This window comes from Acinonyx jubatus, chromosome B2 (genome assembly GCF_027475565.1).
Source record: "Acinonyx jubatus isolate Ajub_Pintada_27869175 chromosome B2, VMU_Ajub_asm_v1.0, whole genome shotgun sequence".
In the NCBI taxonomy this organism is placed as follows: Eukaryota; Metazoa; Chordata; class Mammalia; order Carnivora; family Felidae; genus Acinonyx; species Acinonyx jubatus.
Window position 1 is genome coordinate 19925551 of NC_069385.1, and position 21690 is coordinate 19947240.

General features: G+C 43.1%; 1 protein-coding gene and 1 long non-coding RNA gene across 5 annotated transcripts in view; one reads left to right on the forward strand and one right to left on the reverse strand.

Annotated features, from left to right (window-relative positions):
- Window positions 1-244: 244 nt before the first annotated feature.
- On the forward strand, window positions 245-3650 carry LOC106965809 (uncharacterized). Its single transcript, XR_001428678.3, has 3 exons — window positions 245-331; window positions 843-895; window positions 3381-3650. It is a non-coding gene; the product is annotated as an uncharacterized LOC106965809 (long non-coding RNA).
- Window positions 3651-10328: 6678 nt separating this feature from the next.
- Window positions 10329-21690, reverse strand: part of GRM1 (glutamate metabotropic receptor 1) — a 449767-nt gene continuing 438405 nt past the window's right edge. For 2 of the 4 annotated variants that reach the window (XM_027056692.2, XM_027056691.2), the window contains exon 11: window positions 10329-11666. In XM_027056692.2, coding sequence (XP_026912493.2) covers window positions 10754-11666 — 913 coding nt within the window. In that variant the 3' untranslated portion in view covers window positions 10329-10753. Of the gene's footprint in view, window positions 11667-19000; window positions 19086-21690 lie in introns of all 4 variants that reach the window. The other 2 variants (XM_053222134.1, XM_053222133.1) reach the window with 2 other exon arrangements.

A 21690-nucleotide genomic window follows, 5' to 3' on the forward strand; every position in this document is an offset into this window, starting at 1 on the left:
AGCTTGAAATAATCACCATGCCAAGAGGCATATCTTGGGGTGGCAATATTTGCTGTCTTACAAATACAGTAATGACTATAAATATTTTTTACTTCAAGTATTTTTCTAGTGTTTTTATAAAGTACTACAATTAAACAATGATTTTGAGTTAGATTTTTTTTTCTCCTGTTGGTAGCTTTTCATTGTGAGTCAATATGGGGTGATGATTCTGCCTGTGGATTTGGCTTCTGTAACAATGGATTCTCTCCATAGAGAATGCCCGTTGGGAGACATTCATACCCAGCTCCCAACTAATGATTTTGTAATGGAATAATCGTGAGTCTGCTCCTTGGTAAGTTACAGGTAAATTACTCGAGCATTGTCATAAAGAAACTTTATTTGCAGCAAGTAAGGAGATGACAGAGAATAACTTCCAAAGCCATGACTCCCTGAGCAGGGATGAGTGTTTTTCTTTTTTTTAAGGTTCTTTTTTTTTTAACATATATTTATTTTTGAGAGAGAGAGCGCCAAGCAGAGGAGGGGCAGAGAGAGAGAGAGAGAGAGAGAGAGAGACAGACAGACAGAATCTGATGAAGGCTCCAGACTCTGAGCTGTCAGCACAGAGCCCGAGGCGGGGATCGAATTCACTAACCACAAGATCATGACCTGAGCAGAAGTCAGACCCTCAATGACTGCTGCCCGGGTGCCCCTGGGTTCTTTTTATTTAGAGTGAGAATGAATATTCAGAAAGAGGAGCTTTGTCATTACATGTAAAAGTGGGCATAAAGTTGCACAGCCTTACTGAGGAAACACGCCTAAGTATGTATTCTGTGTATATTAATGAAGTTGTACTCATCTTTCAGGTGGAGACTTTCACATTATAATGGAACAGAAGTAACTGTTGGACAAGGGGAAGGTAGTATGGGCATGATCTGAGAGCCAGAGCTCACCTAAACTGGTTGGGGTCTTGGGCTCACTACTCGGGTAGGGAAAGCAAGGCCTTGCTTACTTTTGATAATAGCACAGGGAGTTTTACCACTGATTTATTGTCTCCAATGTGGTTAAGCTATTTCCTGGCCTCAGAGACTGTTAGTTTTTGCATTCCCTTTGTTCCCTTAAAACCCTTGACTGCTAAGGTTTTTGCATTTCTTTGTAATTCTGATACCTTTTGGAAAGTTCCGTAGGATGTGCATACATCAAGGAAGTAGGGCATAGATCAAAGAAAATAGCTGGGGGCCTAAAACCGAGTTCTCTTGTGGCAGGAAAGCTTTGTCTCATTTTTCTTTTTCTGGGGACCCCTAACTCTTTCTGCCTACAATTCTATTATTTTGCTACTCAGGCTAAGTATGCTAGTTTGTATAAAGAGCTTATAGAACGGTTTTCAGGGTCTTATTGTTGCAGGATGTTTTTACCTCCATATCCAAGGTTTGTTGTCTCCATGCTTTGAAGAATGCAGAGGTGAACACAAAATAAAATGAGCCACAGGCCAAAGTTTATTAGAGGAGAAGATCAGTAAGAAAGAAAAGTATGAAAGCTGTCTTTACAGAGAGGGGGCATTCAAAAGTAAATGGCCAGGACTGTAGGCTAGGAGCTTTGTTTTATAGAGTTTTGGTAGGCTTCCTTCCCTCCCCCTTGTTCCTTCTCAGGTTCCACTCTCACTGGCTAGGTACCTCTAAATGCGTAGTCATTCCTTTTTTTGATTGGCTCATTTTTATCATATGAGGGATGGTTTATGGCCATACCCTTCCTATGGGTCCTACATCTTATGGCCGACTAGTAATTTTTAGTCAGGTCTCCCGTTGGTCAAATTGCTGAGGAAAACCTGAGGGGAGTAGGCGGTGTCTGTTGCATTCTTAAGAGGAACTTTATGCTTGAGGGAGTTTGCTCCAGGTCAGACATTCCCAGAAGAAATGTTTTAAAATATGTGTTTTTCCTCCACCCCGGTTCTTTTAAGCCCCGGACTCTTCTTTTCTGCCTACTGAATCCTATCTTTCCCTATCATACTATTTTGAAAATAGCATCAGCGTAACTTTCCGCACAGTGTGGTGGTTCAGAGTATGGGCTTTGGAGCCCAGGGAGTGTAGTACATACAGCTTTACATCCCACTAACTTTGTGATCTTAGGCAAGTTACTTGGTTTTTTTGAACCTCAGTTTTCTCATCTGTAAAATGAGAAGAAACCCTACCTCAAAGGATGTTACAAAGTTAAATGTGGCATGAAATATAAAATTCAGTGAATAAATAATAATTATTACCAAATAACTATTAACATAATCTTAGAAACCAACCTGAAGAAATATACAGAGGGTAAATCTTTGGTGTGGAGTAATTCCTCATCCTATTTATAGGATTTGAAAAATTTTAAACAATCTAAGTGTGATTAAAGACAATTACAAGATATCCGTACAACAAAGTTTATGGAGTATTTTTGTTAATATCAGTAAGAAATGCTTTGAATGCTTTTAGCATGTGAATATTCAGTAGGTCATTTTAATGATTTATGCACCTGGGTGGCTCGGTTGATAAGGCTCAATTTGGCTCACTTCGTGATCTCCCGGTTAGTGAGTTCAAGCCCCGAGTCAGGCTCTGTGCTGACAGCTCGGAGCCTGCTTCCGATTCTGTGTCTCCCTCTCTTTCTGCCCCTCCCCCACTCATACCCTGTCTCTCTTTCTCTCTGTCTCTCAAAAATAAATAAACATTAAAAATTAAAAAAAAAAAGAAACATTAAAAAAATTATTTGCCCTAATCCCCCACATAGCACACAAACAGTGTTCTGTTGAGTCTTTGAAGAGAAAACATTGCCTTTCATATAATTTGCCTGCACCTCTGCCTTCCTGTTTCAGCTGCTGCTTTGCGATCTGTTTTGGCTGTGGCTTGCAGGCATTTTTCCTTATGAATGATTCTTGCATCTCTCCATAGCCATCCCTCCGCATCTATTCCTGGCTTGAACTGCCAGCATGGTGGCACAGATCCACTCTTGACCTCTAACATCCTCTGAGGCTCTCACCCTTGCTGTGCTTTGAGCCCAGTATCCCCTGCTACTGATCTCAGCTATTGATATCATCTGTACCCTTCACTGGGCTGGCCTGCTACTCAGCTATACCAAAACAGGTATGACTGTTTTGTATCTGACAGTGTTTATCTTTCCTACTGACCTACAGGGAGATCCCTGCCCCTTCTTGTGGCTTCTTCTAAATTTTACATGTGGGGGTGGGGGAGTGGGAGTTGGGAAACCTGTTAGGTCCCTAGAAATCCACTCTTGCCATTGAGCCACACAGCCTCTCCATCACTGAGTACATGAGGTTGTCAGGGGCTTAATCACTACCTGTCTGCCCAAGCCCTGTTGGTGATTCTTGCTCAGATTCCATTCTCTTTTGTCATGACTTTGTTTTCCCTTTTCAGGTCATTTCCTGCCAACCTGGCTTGCACAGGACCATCCCATTTATCAGCTATGCTGCTATATGTTTGAAACTGCTGCATGTTTGAACTTCTCAGTTGAGAACACAGAATGAATTATTCCTGGATCCTGATTCCATGGAGATAGGGAACTTTGCTCCAAGAGCAAGTGATCAACTCTGATCAAGTGGAAATCCTTGCTTAGGTCATAATGCAAAATTTAAAAAGCAGGAAAATCTTATAAATAGAAGATGACCTAATTCTGTTAAAACCAAACTTACTGGCATGAGAATCACTACAAGAAAAAATCAAAACGTCTGTAATGTCAATATTTGGATGACAAGACTATAGATTTGTTTTCAAATCTCTAAATTTCTACTACAAATTTCATGGTTTTTTTAATTGAAAAATGACACAATTTAAGAAATTGTTGCAAAGAAATAATCCAGAGGCTAACGTCAAATTTATTTAAAGGACAGCTGAACTTTAATTTTCTTTTGTGGGGCACCTGGGCAGCTCAGTTGGTTAAGGGTCTGACTCTCGATTTTGGCTCAAGTCATGATCTCATGGCTCCTGAGTTTCAGCCTCATGTCGGCTCTGTCAGCACAAAGCCTGCTTGGGATTCTCTCTCCCCCTCTCTCTCTGCCCCTCCCTCTTTTCTCTCCCTCAAAAATAAATAAATAAATTTTTAAAAATAAATAAAATCATCTTTAAAAAGTACAGTTTAAAATCAATCAATCAATCAATCAATCAATAATATTCTTTTGTGATTTTACCTTGCTAAAAGAAACAGGAATTTATTTGGCTGAGTCTAGAAGGACTTATTCTCACTTCAAGCCCTTTAAGACAGCTTTACCTTGCCTTCTTCAGCTCTTTGTTTTCTTATCTTTATCTGTACTGATATTTGTGCCTGTGTGTATGTTTATCTCTATCTATCTATTATTCCCATATTCCCATCTATAGCAGATACTGCTAGTGCCCTGCCCCCTCTCGATATTCACCTTCCCCACACAGGCCAACTCTCAGGTTTCCAACCGCCAACATCTGTAACTCTTTGCCTGAAGGCTTCCTTTGGAGACAGGAGCCTGCATAGGAGACACGTTGGTAGTTACTGGAATTAGCAGGCACCTCCCTCCCCAGTAGCCCCCAACCATGACAGGAATTGATAACTGAATGCTCCCCACATCCTTGTCCCATGGGGATGAGGGACAGTATGAGGCATGCTCTCCACTGTCTCCCAGAGTCTCCGGCAGGACTGAGTCCCACAGTGGTAATCTGCCTGGTAACACACCCTTTATTGGCTGCATATCATTTGCTGCTTTGCCTCCCCACTTTCCTATTGGTGCTTCCAAGGATCACTTCTCCAATATACAACTTTCACTCAAATCGTTCTCTCAGGGTCTGTTTCTGGGTAAATCTATCCTAATAAGATACTCACATTCATATCCATTTCCTGTAGTTCATAAGAAAATGGCTTATGGGTTATAGCTGCCTCTGAGCTAAGCCTGAGCTCAAAATGTGGCAAGACGCTGACAAAAGTAGCAGAATCTTAGGCAGCAATGCTGGAACAATGGTTAAAGTGAATCAAAGTATTAGTGCAGTACTATGTCTAGTTCTGGATGCAACATTTTTTAAAGGATACGCAACAATTGGAAATATCACCATGGCCTGATTAGGAGTTTAGGAACCTAATGATAAAGATAACAGTTAAAGGAAGTGAAGCTATTTGGCTTGGAGAATAAACTACTAACTAATGGCATAATCACTATTCAATGGTTGAAGGGGTGTCATGGACACAGTGCACTAAATTTATTCAATGTCTTCCAGGGGCGGAACTCTGGGCAAGAGTAAAAGAAAAGCAAAATTTGGGTTCAGGGAAACAAAACCTTTTCTAATCATTGGAGTTTTCCCTTTTCGAATGCAAGATCCTAGTCCCTGGAAATACTTCAGCAGAGGGCAAAACTCACCCAAATCCATCCCATTCCTTAAAATAAACCCAGGCCACACATGTATGCCTCCTTAGTCCCACTGAGAGTGCATTTCTCTGTCACCAGCAGTTTGGTTGTTTGAATGCCATCAGACTATCAGCCTTCCACACGCCTTGCTGCTTCTACCCCCTTGTTTTCCTGGTCCTCCAATACCTTCATCCCGGATTTGTGTCTTAGTTCTGTTCTCTGGCTAGCTTCCTGGGTTAACGTCGCTCACCTAGTGTGTGGGGCTATCTGCTCTCTCTTTGTACAAGTGCAGGTAGTAGGCCTTGTACCCCAGCCCCTCCCTCCACCTGTCCCACCCTCGCCAGAAGTGACTCCTCACCTGCCTCTGACAGCAAGAGGAACAGGACACAGAGAAATAGAGTTGAAAATGGGGTGATAGCTTATTTTAAATGACTTCTAAATTTACTTCCAACTCAATAATTCTATGATTCTTTTCCTTTTCAGTGTTTGTTATGCTCATTCTTAAGCTGCTTCTTCTTCTTCTTCTTCTTCTTCTTCTTCTTCTTCTTCTTCTTCATCTTATTAATCTATGAGCCTTGTTTCCCAAGCTACCATGAGAAAAATCAAGCCAGTTTCTGGTTTAATAGCGTCATTACTTCAACTCCCTAAACTGGGCTCTCCCTTTCTCCCATGTTCCCCGCAAGCCCCGGTGGCTAGTTTTGCCTTTCACCTTGTCTAAAGATATGTCCTTCTGTAGAGAAGGAACCTCCAGACCATGCTTTCCCTTTGGATGATGGGCGCCCTGCTTCAGCAGTCTTATGTTACCAGCAGCTCTCCTGCAGAGGACGCTGTTCCTCACACCTATTGTTGCTTTGCCAGACCTCTGGCCGGGCTCGATGGTCACCGAGTGTTGCCATGCTCTTCTGCAAGAAAGGCAGACCTTCTGCCCAGTGGGACAGCTCTTTTTGATGCCAAAAGGAGAGCTTGTTCTTCATGATGAAAACATGTGTTGTTCCAGTTGGCAGAGTTAGGATCAGTAGGTGGAAATATAAAGCTCTGGACCCCATAAGGCTCTTGGAATAAATCTTCAGAGAACTAAGCTGGGAAAACTACATGGTGTTACAAGACTCATTTCCTTTTTTCGACATTTACTGAGTGTCTGCTTTGCCCTAAAGTCTCACAAATTAGAAAGAAGAAAATGGATCTCAAACAAAAAGGAACTTAGAATCTATTAAGGGAAAGAGACATGCAAACCATAATGTAGTCGGATGGGAGTAAAATGCTGTGGGAATGAGAAAGGGGGACCAGCCCCTACATACTCTCCTGAGCTCTAGAGAGGAACACGAACTCACAGGCTCTGTGCTGGCTTAGGACAGAGCTCAAATCCCTGATGGGCCACTTGCTAGCTGAGAGACTCTGGGCAAGTTACTTCAGTATTCTAAAATATCTCTGTAGCAGTGGTACTGGGACGATTAAATGAGAATGTAAAGAACCTAGCAAAATGTCTGGCACAGAGTAAGTGGATGAACATGTTGTTTCCCTTCTCTGTGATTCCCTCTCAAAATAGTCTCTGGGAAATTATCGGGGTAGTTATTCACACATCATTTGTGCTATCTGGAGCCCAGACCCAACTGCTTCAAATGTCTTATGGTGAAGTTTCTGGACTCTCTAAAAGGAGGTCCTTATGACCTAACAGGCAATCTAAGGGTATCTTTGGACAACACACCTGAAACTTTTTCTTTTTTCTTCTTCTCCTCCCCCTCGTCCTCCTCTTCCTCCTCCTCTTCCTCCTCCTCACCCTCCTCCTCTTCCTTCTTCTTCTTCTTCTTCTTCTTCTTCTTCTTCTTCTCCTTCTCCTTCTCCTTCTCCTTCTCCTTCTTCATCTTTTGTTTCTCATTCTCTGTCCTATGACTTTTCTCTCTGAGACATCAAGCTCCCATTTCATGATTTCTCATTCTATTTTCAAGATACAGTGAAGAACCTCCCTGGTGTCTCAGCCCCTGATTCTGGAGAATCTAAATACATCGCAGTCTCATGAATGTGATCCTTGTACCATCATCGCTCTCCCCTTGGACAACACTTGGTAGATACTTTACCTTGCAGGTATCTTACAGCAGAAGATGTGAATAACAGGGGCTTACTTGTTTTGAAGACCAGTGAAGTCTCTATCGAAATAAAAGGGAATAGAACTTGAAATGTAAGGGGACAGAGGAAGGTATCACCAAAGTAAGAAACCAGGTCCCTCTAGAGTGTGAGTCTTGTGGGGCAGCTTTCATATGCCTCTGTTTCCAGAGCTCTGCTAGAGATCCAGGAGTCTGTCAAGTCTCACAATTCTATCAAAAAATGCAAGACAATGTCTGCCATAGCACTGAATATTCAAATTCTGGATTTAATTTTCAATCTAGAGTTTCAGGTCCCTCCCACCTTCCACATCATCAAACTGTACTCTTCTCTATCACCCACCTGGCCTGTCGGTCTTGCATGATGTTCTCTAACTTTCATCTGGCAGACATGTTGTGAGCAAAATCAGACCATCGTAATTGTTTTTTGTACCAGTCTATTTCTCTTATTGTACCTCTTACAAAGTATGGAGAAGGAATGCACACATTTAATAAATAGAAAATATTTATTATACAGCATTATCAAGGTTATTTGACAAAGGCAGTAACGAGCCAAAGGAAAACACGTTTACAAGAAGCTAAACAACGTGTATAAGCACGTACATCAAGATGAAAAGTATCTGCATTTTTGGTATAAGGTATGTCTGTGTACATTTCCAATTTTGAACAATTATGCTGTAAGAGCTAATACTGCATTGTGTTCAGGAAAACATTTAATCATGGTAATATTAGGCATTCAGAGAAATAAAGTGATTGGTGTTGAATGTGTTCACCAAATGTTTCAGACTAAAACCTCAGAACAAACCGACATCTTACATTATTTGAATAGTAGAGCAGTTTTCCTGATCTATACTTACTTTTAAAAAATCTGAATGCACAAGTCCTGTGATATCACAAGTCCTATGATATCAATGCCACATATGTTAGTGGCATTAAGATATAAAACATGTTTCACGAATAATAGATAGTAGGCTTTTACTTGCTAGTTTGCCAGGAAGTAGACCATCTATTAAGCATGGGAACCATCTAATTCCCTCATTCTCCTTCATTACAGTGAAAACATGGAATTGAAATCCTCGTTTCCGTCATTTTTCAACATGGAATTGAAATCCTTGTTCAGTCATTAACACCAAAGGTGTTACAAAATAATTTTTTAAAAGAAAGGCGGTCCATTCTTGTTATGGAACCGACTAAACTCGGCAGTGGAGTATGGGAAGGCATGAGAAACATGAGCCTCAAACATCGGAGCTGATGTTAAATTCTGAACAAATGATGAGGCGGGTATTTAAAGATTCTAAGATGATTTTTGGCTGAGAAATCAGCTTCCAAATGAAGGAAGCATATTAAAATATGACTGCACATAAGGCATAAACAGATATTTAAAGGGGTAAGATCCATTCCACAAATAATAGAAGAAATCAAAATGGCGAGAAGAGTCACTTTTATTGGGTGTAAAAAGGAGGATATAAATGAAATGACTGGATGACACATATGTGGTTATTACACACAGTACACAACAAAAATATAAAGAAAAGGGATGACAGCGAAAATAGAGGAATAAAAGTACATGGATATAAAAATTAAAAGAAAGCAAAAAATGGTAAATAGAAAACTGGGGAAATTATGCCAGACAGAGAGGTTAGCATATGCTTTATAAACACTGAAAGCTCAAGTCGCTGTGGAAAATCTCTTTAAAAAAATCTAAAGTGACCTGAAATCATCTCAATACTGTCATTTCAACCTTATGTTTTAATAATGATATCTGAAAATTTATAAAATGTACTTTTTTATTGTAACCCACAGTTTTTGTGAATTTTTAATACAACACATTTTCAAGCCACTTCGTTATAACATATCCACATCATAAAATATCTGAAAAAGAAGTTCCCTTTTAGAAGAGGGAGGACCATCTGAGCAGCATAAGGAAACCATTGGACCACAGCACTCAAACCATGAAAGAGCTTCTGCAGATATTGGTGACAATACCTAAAACATCATTGGAACAAAGAAATATCTATACTATATTGGAAAGACGACTTCTAGTTGCAGTTACATTGACATTACAGTGCACAAATTTTATTATCACAAGTATACAAAGACACAGGAACACATTTACTCACAAGTTACAGGAATTATTTGTCAATAGGAAGGATGACAATAGGAAGGACGTTATTTGTCATTGAACCAGCAAGAGTTGCTCTGAGTACACCCTTAAGTTGGAAGATGGATTTGTGTCTGTAGTACACAGGAGAAACAACGGCACCAAATACACATACTGCATTTTAGAAGTTCAACTGGTAAGTATTATTTGCTACAGTAAATGTAAGGTAACAATTTTGCCACATGGTTTGTTCTCTTTAATTAAAGGGCAGAGAAGAGCCCCCTTGGCACAAACACAAGAAAATCCACAAAACACCTTCTGCCAGTCTCAAAACAATCGCTTGTTCTAATCTTTTCTCCGAAATCACCAATAAGCGAGTATCAAATATGGGACGTTATTTGTGCTGATTGTGTTCAAAGCCTCATGCTTATGTGTCCTCTTGCTTCTCAATCCTTCCTCCCTTAGCACTCCTGATGAAGCACTTTTTGGTGACGATTTTGCTCTGATTCCCGTTTTCCTAAATAGAGAGAAATCACAGAGCAGTAGGGTATCCATACACTTTTTTCCCAGCGCCACAAGGCTGGCCCTGGGTCAGGTGCAATGGGTGAAGGGAGGCTCCTGAAGACCAGGAGTCTGTGGGCTCAGTAAGGAGAAGGGCTGGAGAAAAATGAGCTGCCGTCCCATGGGTGGTTCCATGCCTGCCCCTCCTTCACCCACCTGCTCTGTCTGGCTCCAGCCTGCTCACTAAGAATGCCACGAACACCATGATGTAGTAGTGGTCCACATGTGCTGGACGATTCACCTGGCTGGTCCACATGTGCTGTCTCTTTTCAAGCTGGCCAAGTGTGTGTGGGCATGTCTATCTATGCACAATGTCCAAAAGAGGAGATTATTCGTGTTGATGTATTTATTTATTGACTTATTATTTATTTATTCATTCATTTATGTGGTGAAAGTTGTTTATTATATGGGATTGTGCTTTGTCAGAATTCCCTTTCTTCCCAGAGAAGGCTTTTGAATAATTCAAGAATCGGGATCCTCGCCTGGATCCCTTTTTGCCTGCAGAGCACAGTTCCCTCTGGCCTTCCCTACGGCAGCAGCATTGTCCTCCTTGCCTGCTGACTTCACCCTCCTCCCCCCATCTCCTCCTCCCAGCCGTCGGCGCATCTCCGGAGGTGCTGGTGCTCCCTGGTTTTTCTCGCTGTCCCCGCGGACACCTCCTCCCTACAGGGTGGAGGAGCTTTGCTTGTAGTCCCTCAGAATGACGGAGGCGTAGGTCACGTTGGGAGGGGTGCAGAGCACCGACTCGGACACGGGGGAGCTGGGCACCGAGCTGCCGGAGGCCACCGAGTCGCGGAAAGGCGACGGAGGCGTCAGAGCAGGTGAATCCTCGGGGAGGGGTTTGCTGGCTGCCTGCAGGTCCTCGTCTTCCTCCTCCAGCTCATCTTCCTCGGTGTTCCCTTCCCGCTCGTACAAGTACTCCTGGAGGAGCTTAAACCTCTCGCTGTCGTCCTCATCCTCGTCTTCTGCCGGCGGGGAGGCGGGCTCCTCCCCGAAGGTGCTCAGCTGCAGCGGGAGCATTTGCAGGTGCTGCGGGGGCGCCGGGGGCGGGTACAGCGAGCGCACCCCGTTCCCCGGACCCCCGGGGACTGCGAGCACCGCGTTGAAATCGGGGATCCCGGTGCTGAAATTGTTGACCACTCCCTGTAGCTGGTCCATCAGGGATTTCTGCGGTGGCGGTGGCTGCTGGAGGGGAGGGGGCAAGCCCTTGGGGACGGCCGGGTCGGCCAGGAAGAGGGGGGTCTCCTCTGTGGTCAGGTGGGGCGGCAGAGGCGGGGTGCTCACCGCGGTTGGCACACGTCGGTGCACCACCATGGAAGGACTGTTGGGAGGGCTGAAGCCGACCGGCTGGGCATCCTCCTCCTCCACGTTGTAAAGGGTCTTGGTGCTGGTATCGGAAAAGGTCAGGCTCTTGCCAGAGCCCTGGTAACTTTTAGTGAGGGGCTTGATGACGGCTGTTTGGTTGCAGGCCGTCTCATTGGTCTTCACGTGCACAGAGAGGCGGTGCCACATGTGCTGTCCCTTGGGCACCTGTCTTCCACCTGGTTCAGACCATGACACAGACTTGCCATTAGAACTATGAACAAAATAGAGATGGGTTTATTTGCAGGTATATCATGCACACAGGATAAGACACATACAAATTATACGCAATCCCAGCTCAAGGCAATTTGATTCCCCCCACCCCCACCCCGCTCCCGGGAGCCACTGTAGGTCTGGCGGCCAAGCCCTCAATCTCCCCTTATTACAGGTCAAAGGCCAAAAGCTGCAGCCACCCCAGGTGGCCTCTGTAGCTGCAGTCAGTGATTCCATTCACCCCAAGACAAGGCAGAACATTTTGCCCCTTAACAAGTTGTAGGGGAGAAAAGCCAGCCTGTTACACAAGCAGCTATTTTCATTTAGGTCTGAGATTTCACCAAGTTATTATACACCCACGTACACACGCACACGCCTAAGGTAACAACAAAATTGTCACTCTGTGCAAGCCTTTGAAAGATTCCAAAATTGATGGAGGAACCAAAAAATAAAACTACAGTTACACAGGGACAACAGAATATAACGACCATAGCTCTTGTCGCCCTTTCTTCTCAGTCCCTGGAACAAATTAAAGCTTTTCTCATCGTGTGCAAGTACCAGAGCAGCGTGGTCATACACACGGCAGCTGTACGGAGGAGAAGAAAGCAGATGACGGAAAACCCAGACCCACATTCCATTTAAGTGTGTCACAAGTGTTGCTTTTCTTTTTGTTTCAATGCACCATCCCCGACACTTACAATGGACCGCAATTCACATAAAGGCCCTGATTCACAGCGGCTGGTTTGGGATTTCCACACTGGGGATTTTTAACTAGGTAGTGTTAAGGAAGTCCAGCAAAATACAGATGGTTAGACCCTGGGTTAGTCCTTCAGCATAGTTTGTGATGCAAATGAGAGGAAAGGAAGATTCAGAGAAAGCAGAAGTTACTGAGACAAAAGCCCTTCCATGGCCTTTTACTAGTTGAGCTTTGGAGAAGAAAAATGTTGGGGTACCAGCAGGACTCCAGCTTTATTGGCATATATCTTTGTGGGACCATTTTAAAACCAATTAAATAGAAAGAGGAGGAGGAGGGGGAGGAGGAGGGGGGGAGGAGGAGGAGGAGGAGGGGGAGGAGGGGGGAAGAGAAGGAGGAGGAGGAGGGGGAAGAGAAAGAAGAAGAAGAAGAAGAAGAAGAAGAAGGAGGAGGAGGAGGAGGGAAAGAGATGTGTATGTACTCAAACTCTATTCTGTATGTTGTAATTAATAACTCTGGTCTTGCTTTTGGACTTTTAGCTTTTTTTTTTTTCTGTATAACTCTCAGCAGATGGTGGTACCTTGCCACAGCATACTATTAATAACAGCGGTGTTAATACTTAAATCAGGAAGTTCATTTTTTTGTGTATGTGTGTGTGTTCAGTTTGCTTTTTCACTGTATTCGTGAAAACAACAGAGAAAGTAGCACAATGTTAACACATTTTTGACATTAAAAGGAATAGGGATAAGGAACAGTTTTTTTCTTAGGTGGATGTGTGAAATAGACTATTTTGTATCATGGTCTTTTGTTTGGGAAAATGTATGAAATGATCAGTAGCTAATATAATGGTTTATTTAATCATTTTGAAAATACAAGAATGAGTACTTCAAAATTATATGTGTGCCACATTTACAATGACAATAATGTTTTGACATTTTATATATTATTATCTTGAAAAGGGAAGTGAGCCACTAAGTACGGAATGTTAAAGAAATTCTGATACCTATTACAGAAAATTCTGGATAAAGAAGTCCCAAAATAGGTACAGTAGCTAAAATTTTGATCTCATTATTTGGGAAAAGGTAGTTCTTCTATATAGCTTATAATTTATATGCTGTATTTTTAACTGTCTAGGAAACATCCTATCTCCAAAATACGATATGAAAATTAATATTTCTCTTAAATATATGCTTACTATATTCCTTGAGAATGTAGAAGTCCTTGTACATGCAAAATTACAGACTTTTCAGCTTCCACACTCATATTAGAATACCTGACTTTCTTCCGAGTTGAGTCAACTCAAAAACAGATGATTAATGTTCCCAGTATGAACAGTCAACCAGCCAACAGGCAGGACCATAATCCACAGTTCCTCTTCTGAGTTTGAAACCCTAGGTAAATTCCAACTTCCTTCTTTCCCAATTTCCTCCACTCCCTACTCTACTCACACCATTTTTCTCTTGGTGCAATCATTATGACCCTTCCAGAAAGTATAAAACCACTGATTTGCCTCTTGCCTTGCCTTTTAACTATGCTTTAGTATACCATCCAACCTCAATCATTTGCATCCCTTTTAATTGCGACGGAAGCGCTTTTTCCTTCTCCTAATGCCTGCCTCTCAATGCTTTTTTTTTTTTACTAATTTTTTTTTAACGTTTATTTATTTTTGAGACAAGGAGAGACAGAGCATGAATGGGGGAGGGTCAGAGAGAGAGAGGGAGACACAGAATCTGAAACAGGCTCCAGGCTCTAAGCTGTCAGGACAGAGCCTGACACGGGGCTTGAACTCACAAACCGCGAGATCATGACCTGAGCCGAAGTCGGACGCTTAACCGACTGAGCCACCCAGGCGCCCCTCAATGCTTATTTTTTTTTTAGAAATCATTAAACTAGAAGGATGCCTTGTGTCTTCATTTAGTTGTGTGTGTGTGTTTAAGACATAAGTCTCTTGAGAGCTAGTCTACACCTCACTTCACCACCGGGCTTATATACCTCAACAAAATGTCACTCTAGTCTCCACACATGCTGGCAAAAAGCTATGCCTGTATTTCTGGGACCTACTTCACTCACTCATTTGCTCGCTCACTCACTCACTCAAGCTACCTCACTGCCCAGGATTCTACGTGGGCCTTTTTAAAAATCATGTGCTTCCCTATGTTAATGGTATTATTAATCACCTTGCATGTAGATGTAATCACAACTTAGTTCTGTTTTAATCCAATAGCTTTCTTATTCTTGTAATGGAAGATTTTCACCCTGGCCGTCAAAATTAGCAGCTTTTCCTTCCCTTCAGAGTCTTGTTCCAGATTTGCAGTAAAGTACTGTTTAATTAGGAAGCCGTTCTAATGTCCCAGGGCATTTATCAGATTAAGAAAATTAGATTCACCTTTTTTTTTTTTTCCCAAGGACAAAATAAATTGCTTCCTGAAAACCAGAGATAGTGAAGGAAATGTATCATCTCATAGGAACTGCAGCACAGAGTATAAACCTTGGTCCTTCTGAATTAGTTGTTTCTGACGTGTGGTCCATATACGGCTTGAATGGTCCATGAATCTACAAATCCAATAAGCTTTGCTTTTAGACTGAATCAATGTTATGTCTTCACAGATTGTGCACTGCTATTTTCAAATGCATGTAAACGCTATTATGACAAAGTGTGCTGCTAGGTACAAGTGTAGCTAAATTCTGAGAAGCTTTTTTGTGTTTTTTGTTCAAGCGGCCACTAAAAAAAATACAATTACTATCATCAATTGGCGGGAGGGCTTAATAAGCATTTTGGTGTGAAAAGGGATTACCTTACTTGCAAAGGTTCAGAACCCATGGCCATGATATTGAGAGGAGAAAAATGTATAAAATATGGGGCAGCAAAAAGGCATACATGCATTATAAAAATGCAATATTACTATGAAATAAATCTTCCACTTAACCCTAGATAACTTTAATACCTTCTGTTTCGGCCATCAGCGTCTTCCTTCTATTATTTAACTTTTTTCAGTTTCCTGACCTTAGGTAAAGTAACCTAGTCTAGAAACACCCCATAATTGTCACACAGCATGCCATCTTGCTCTCACTTCAGAAGACAGACATGAGGCCTGAAACAATCTTATATTTGGAGACCGAGTGCAGTAGCATTTGGCTTGAATACCTCAGGTGGCTAGATGTCTTTATGAATACTGACATTATTGGAGGAAATGGCTGTTAGGCCGGCGAGGAACCAGGACTAGAGGGTGATCTAGACAGGGAGTGTGCAGGGCCAAGGGGGCCAAGGGCTTCACTCCAGCTCTGACGGGCTTGGGGTCTTGCTTTGATCTTTCTTTCATTAGGTGAGTACGACAATCCCCTCCAGTCAGAAAATCCAGGATTTACAGCACTTGGGAGAGTGGTTGGAAGTGGGTGGTGTAAACAGATGAGTACATCTTTGGCATTCAGGGTGATCTCGTCTGTTTTATTTGTTTCAGTAAGTACTAGTTACATCTGCCGAGTACACTGCTCTCTGCTCCAGAGAGGTCTAAAATGGGAATCACAGTGGGTGGGTGTTTGAGATCAGGAGGGAAGCATCCTGCACAAGCCGCCTGAGGGGAAGCTTACACAACACCTGTCTCCCTTATGTCCAATTCAAGTCTTGGCCACGAGGCTTAATAGCTTCACAACAGACATAAGGACGGCATCCAGAGAGCCCACAGACAAGGCAAGACCTTCACATAGGAGGGTGGAGACTCACTCCTTGCAACCTGACGAGGTTAGCATTTGCTTTCTCTGAAAATGCAAATGGAAACGGGAAATGCCATTGAATCCCAGCATGGAGAGAATGGCTTACCAAGCTAAGAAAATAAACCAGAGCTACAGGCTTATGGGCAGTTCTGCTGAGGTCATGCAGCTACGGTTGGGACTCACGCCGGGCCTTTCAAAATGGCTGCTGCTGCCCCAACTGAGACACTCCGGAAGGAATGCCAGAGATGCGCTGGACGAATACCTCACCTCTACCTGCTTCAGCGAGCTGGGACCGGAATGAAGTCTGAGAGCGATTCTTCTAGAATCGCAGGCATAGGAACTATTTGAAACCGTATGAGTCAGACTCTTGTTTTCTCAGGCGATGCAAAGTTAGTCTTCAGTACAAAGGACTTCCACTGATGCCAGTTACACTTTTGAAAGCTTTCCAGAAAAATCTGAATATTCAGTATACAGTTTCCAGGAGCCTATGTGAACATAAGTAAAATTTCTCACCTTTTGATTCACTACTAGTAAGGTAGAAAATCTCTGAATGTATTATGGGAGACAAATGCTTTTTGACTACATGGGAACTTGGTAGTTTCTGTTGATACCAGTCTTAAATGGCATTGTGAATTTTATTCCTCACCTCGGATTCTAACATCATAAGCTAGTCAGAGAACCACTTGGCCTGCTGAAAATGACAATATCACAAAGTCTAAACATACAGTCCTCCTTTTAAAGTATTTAGGTTAATCACATTCTATATGTTAAAGCTATGTGATACAGGATAAAAGATAGCACAAAGGAAATCAGTTTGCACTAACAGGCGTGTGCTTTCTTCAATGAATCAATTAAGAAAAAGACATCCACAAATAAAATTACCTCATCAAAGTCAATAAAGTATGGAAGGCTCCATGAACTTTGGGCATAAGGTGTACTGTCTTGAGAAAACTGACAAATCTGTTTTGAACCAATGAGTAGAATTCTGATGGTTCCTGAGGTTTTTCTGAGTACATTTTAAATGGCTACTCGTTCAACCTAATCGTGATTAACAGCTGAGGAAAGAAATTCCCATGCTAGATTATGTTCCCTTTGAGGGAACTTCAAGTCAAGCATTATTGTATCATCTATGCTCCATGCTACCAGACCTGTAATTTCCATAGCAAGTCATGTGATGTTCCTCAGCTCTGACCTGGAGTTCTTGTGGTTTGCTCTGGAAACATAGGGCCCTATGGGGCAGGATAGATATAAGCAGACCATAATGGTCCAGTAGGAAGCTTTATCTGCATCACTAGCCCCTTTGCCTTGATTGTTCAAAGCTGTAGGAACTGAAGGTCACAGTGAGAATATCTTTTTTGCTGTTGTTTGTTGAGAAACAACAAAGGCTAAAAATAGTCTCTTTTTGATCTTTTCTTGATCCTTCATAGTCTCCAGGAAGAAAGCTTGAATAGATCCCATTCTGAGAGTTCTTACAGCCAACCTATTAGCTTTGCTGATCGTTGCATTTTTTTTTTTTTCTGTTTTGTCACCTACCAAGAATGTACCCACTTTCAGCCTCTGCTTTTGCTTTTAGGCACTCACCTTGAAGTCTTGAAACGTCAGGTGACTCTCCTCTCTTTCTGGCCCTGCTGTCATGGCAGGACAAGCACATCTACTATTCCCATCAATCCCTTTTGACAGGCAGCCAGCAGCTGTCATGATCAGCATCTCCTTGCTGTGCCCTCGGTCAGACTCAACTCATGCTGCAAGAAATGCTCAATGCCTTTTGACCTGGGAAAATTGCAGAGGTTGCATCCAAGCAGACGAGAGTGGCTCTGATCTAGATGTGCAGAGGCCCCCTGACTACCACCTGAAACGTCCTGGCAGGGCTACCATATTTTTCCCTCTAAGAGTCAGTATGATTCGACTGAGACCGCACTCTTTCTATTTGGGCTTTTGAAGGGAATATCAGAACACAGACTTCCCAATGCACTCCACTGAGTGAAGAAAAGAGACTCCATGGCCTCATATACTGTCCTCCACAGCCAGGTTCAGTAGCAAACATTTGAACCAATTGGGCTCTTCTCATCTGAAGAGCTATTCAGGCCACAGACACCTCATCAGTGGGCTCCCTCCTGCTGCAGGAATGTGTACCTTTGACTCTCCCAGGAGTTTGAAGGGCTGTAAAGGAACAGCTGAAAATGACCACAGACTCCGTGCACAATGAATTGAACATAGTCTATGTTCTTTTGTTAACTTAAAGAGACACTGTCAAGATCTAAAGGTCAAAAATTGGACCAAACATGCACCATTTTTATCAGATGGGGCAAAATCTGATAAAAACACTCAGAATCCTGGGGAAATAACCACATTTCCTTTTTATAAAACTCTCTTTTCATGGGATTCACAAAACTTTTGTTTTGTGCTCCCCAGGGTGTGGGAGGCTCACAGCAGAGGCTCATGTTGGCGTCCAACCCCTCAAACTGACATTATGGAACTCTCCATAAGTTCAAGTTATGGCTTGTACTTTAATGCAGACAGGATCATTTCAAACATTTGTGCAACAGCAAAAAGGCAAAAGAAAAAAAAAAGAAAAGAAAAAAAAAGCAAAGAAAGAGCTCTGTTTGCCAAGGAAAAGCTGACAAATTTAAGAAGGGGGGAAATTCACTTTCGAGCTTGTGAGTGGGAGTCACAAACAAAAGCGAATCTCCAGTGTTGGAAAAAGTGTTGCGTCTTGCTTTGAAACTTAAAAAAGCAAAAAGACTAACAACTTGACAGTGTCCCTTTAAGAACGATGGACAAATTAAGGCGGTCGTGCAAACCATGGCACGTAAATGGTTCCTCATTCTTGATGGCATGCACCACATCTGTTTCCATGTTAGAAAGTGGCAAAACCCAGGAGAGAGAAAGCAAGGGGCCAACCACTCTATTTTCCACGCAGCTTCTCTTACACATTCACTGCAGTGTGGGGGTTTTCAAAGCTGCTCATGTGCCGACGGACACTGGCTGGTGGGCGGGAATTCTGGCTGCCTCTTCCTGAAGATTGAAAAGAAAAAGACACCCAGTGAGTGAGTGCTTACACACGTGTACAGATACAGCGATGACGCCACTCAGGTGGTGCCTGGGCCTGGGCCTAGCCTGTCTCCTGAGCCTTTCTCCACGTCATCCCCACCCCCGTGTCCTGTGTCTGCCTCGCCCCGCCTGGCTGCTTCTCACTGCCACGCTCGTTTCCGAAAGCCACGTCAGTGGAGTGCATTCTTTCTTTTCCCTTACGAGACCATCTCTTTCCAAGTGGCGGATGCTTTTGCTGCTATGTGTATGTCTGTCCAGAGTCAGCCCTTCTCCTCCACTCTTCACATCCCCTTCTTCCTGGCAGCAGTGGGCTCCACCTCCACTCACACTGTTACGGGCGACCATTCTTCTTTAAGGATGTTCACGGATTTATGTCTTACGTCGCGAATTTTAGTTGCATTGCTAATTTTCCTTATTATTTTATCACAAAGGCATAATTGTCACTTCCTATAAAATCACATTTATCTCTTGGCCACCGGACAGAGTATGCCTGATGGTGGAGAGAGGGGGAATGGCAAGAGATTGGAGGCATCTGCCACATGGGGGAGAATGCGGTCTCATTCCTTGGTTAGATGTCTCCTTCTACAGCACATAGGATGACCTGAGAAGGGGAGAAGAGCACTGACTGGTCATGGCAAGGTCAATGGAGCGACCGTGGGCAGTTGGCCTTTCCATCTTTTGTTAGGGTGAAGAGAAGTGGGCTTTCCCATGAGTAAAGTAGCACTCAGTGGGATAAAGCCATCTTGTTATCACTCCACATAAGACAGCTGCCAATCAGAGAAAAGAATTTCGAGGAACAAGATGGTAAAGCAGCAGGTGCTGTGGGTGCTATGGATGTGGTTGGTTGAATTGGGGGGGGATGTTGATATTAAGGAACTCTCAGTGATGAAGTCCCCTATAGGGGTCCCTAAAAACTCACAACGATTCCCTGTGTATCAGCATTAGGCCACCTACCCCAAGATCCTGGTGACAGTTATCCAGTGTTAATCAGAAGAGGGCCACAACGGCTGCAGGCAAGTCAAAGACTTTTGCTACGTTCCCGATCTCTTTTTTTCCCATTAAAGCAGACAGAGGAGGGGAAACACAAAAGGAAGGAGACAGAGATATTGTAGGAACAGATCACATCCCTCCTCATTCCACATTTTTCAGGCAGAGGCCTGATACATGCTAGGAAGGAGAGATGTGCATTTGAAATTTGAAAAAGAGTATACGGGAATAGCTTTTTAATACCTGAAATCAAGGAATCTGATATGAATATCAAAGGTGGGAAACAAAGTTTTCCATAGCACAGTTGAAGATAAAAGAGAAAAATTAAAATTAATCAATATCTGTATTTCTGCCAAGTTTGGGCCATTCAATAAAATGGTACATGATCTGCCCAGAACAATTTGAAATCCTCACCCAGAGATAAAAACTCAAAACACCTTCATGTAACTTTGTTACTACTGCAATAATCCATTTATTTAAAACAAATAAAGAGATAATGTTTGCTATTAAACTTGCCAAAGTAATATGTCCTTGACATTCAATATGCCCACCTGAAATCACAAAAAGTCATGAAAACATCAGCAACTAGGTGACCAGGGATAAAAGTATGATGTATGGGTGTATAAGTGAAATTATCAGTAAGAAAAGATTATTTAACCTACAAAATAATAAAACAACTTCATTTCTCATGAAGGAAGGCAGAAAATACATTCAAAGGATTCCCTTGCTAAACTGCCTGCATCCCTTGAATCCCGAGTTAATGCTACTGTAGATAATGTCTACATGTGGCCTGGTCCAGTGGGCTGGCTTCAGGGCCCTGTGTCTAATACGGATGCACAGTGGGTCCCTCATCAGAAGGGCCCTGCACTTGGGATTTCGTGGTCTATGGTCATCATTTTGAGATCTGTAATCATTTAATCACTTGATTTGTGTTTTGTAAGTGTTGTGTGCTGGAGCGATGGAGCGCTCTCCAGGGGCTTAGAGCTTCAGCTTACCCATGGTCCTGCCTCCCTGACTTCCCTGGTGCTCCCTGGGACCCTCCGAGCTCTCCGAGCTCTCCACTATCTGGCCTTGCCCAGGGATCGACCGCTGCCACTCTCTACCACTGGCAGGGGCCTCTGGACACAGTGCAGGAAGATCAGGTCAGGGTCGGGTGCATCTCCAGGCCATCCCCTCCTGGACTAGCAGGGCCACTGTGCACTTAACAGGCAACAACGTAGGGGTGAGCCTCTCACCCCTCTTCCACCCTTTTAGTCCATGTGCTGTTTTTTTAATATCCTTCGAGATCACCAGTCTACCAGGGGCTAGGGCAGGAGGGAGAGAAGAAGGGGAGAGGCTTGGTTCAATTTCCCTGTGGTGTCTTTCCAGTGACCTGTGGGAGGGGAACCTGGCAGCCTGAGGGCTGCACCTGTATGGAGTCACGCAGTGGAGGCTGGGGGGCCTGGAAAAGTCTGCACTTGCCCCTAGGTATCACCCCCGCTGCGCAGCGTTAAATGGCAAATAAAAAACACAAGGACAGGTTGAGAGAGACCAGAGGAGAAAAGAAAAGGCTTTATATTGTAGTCTCTAACATTTCCTCTGC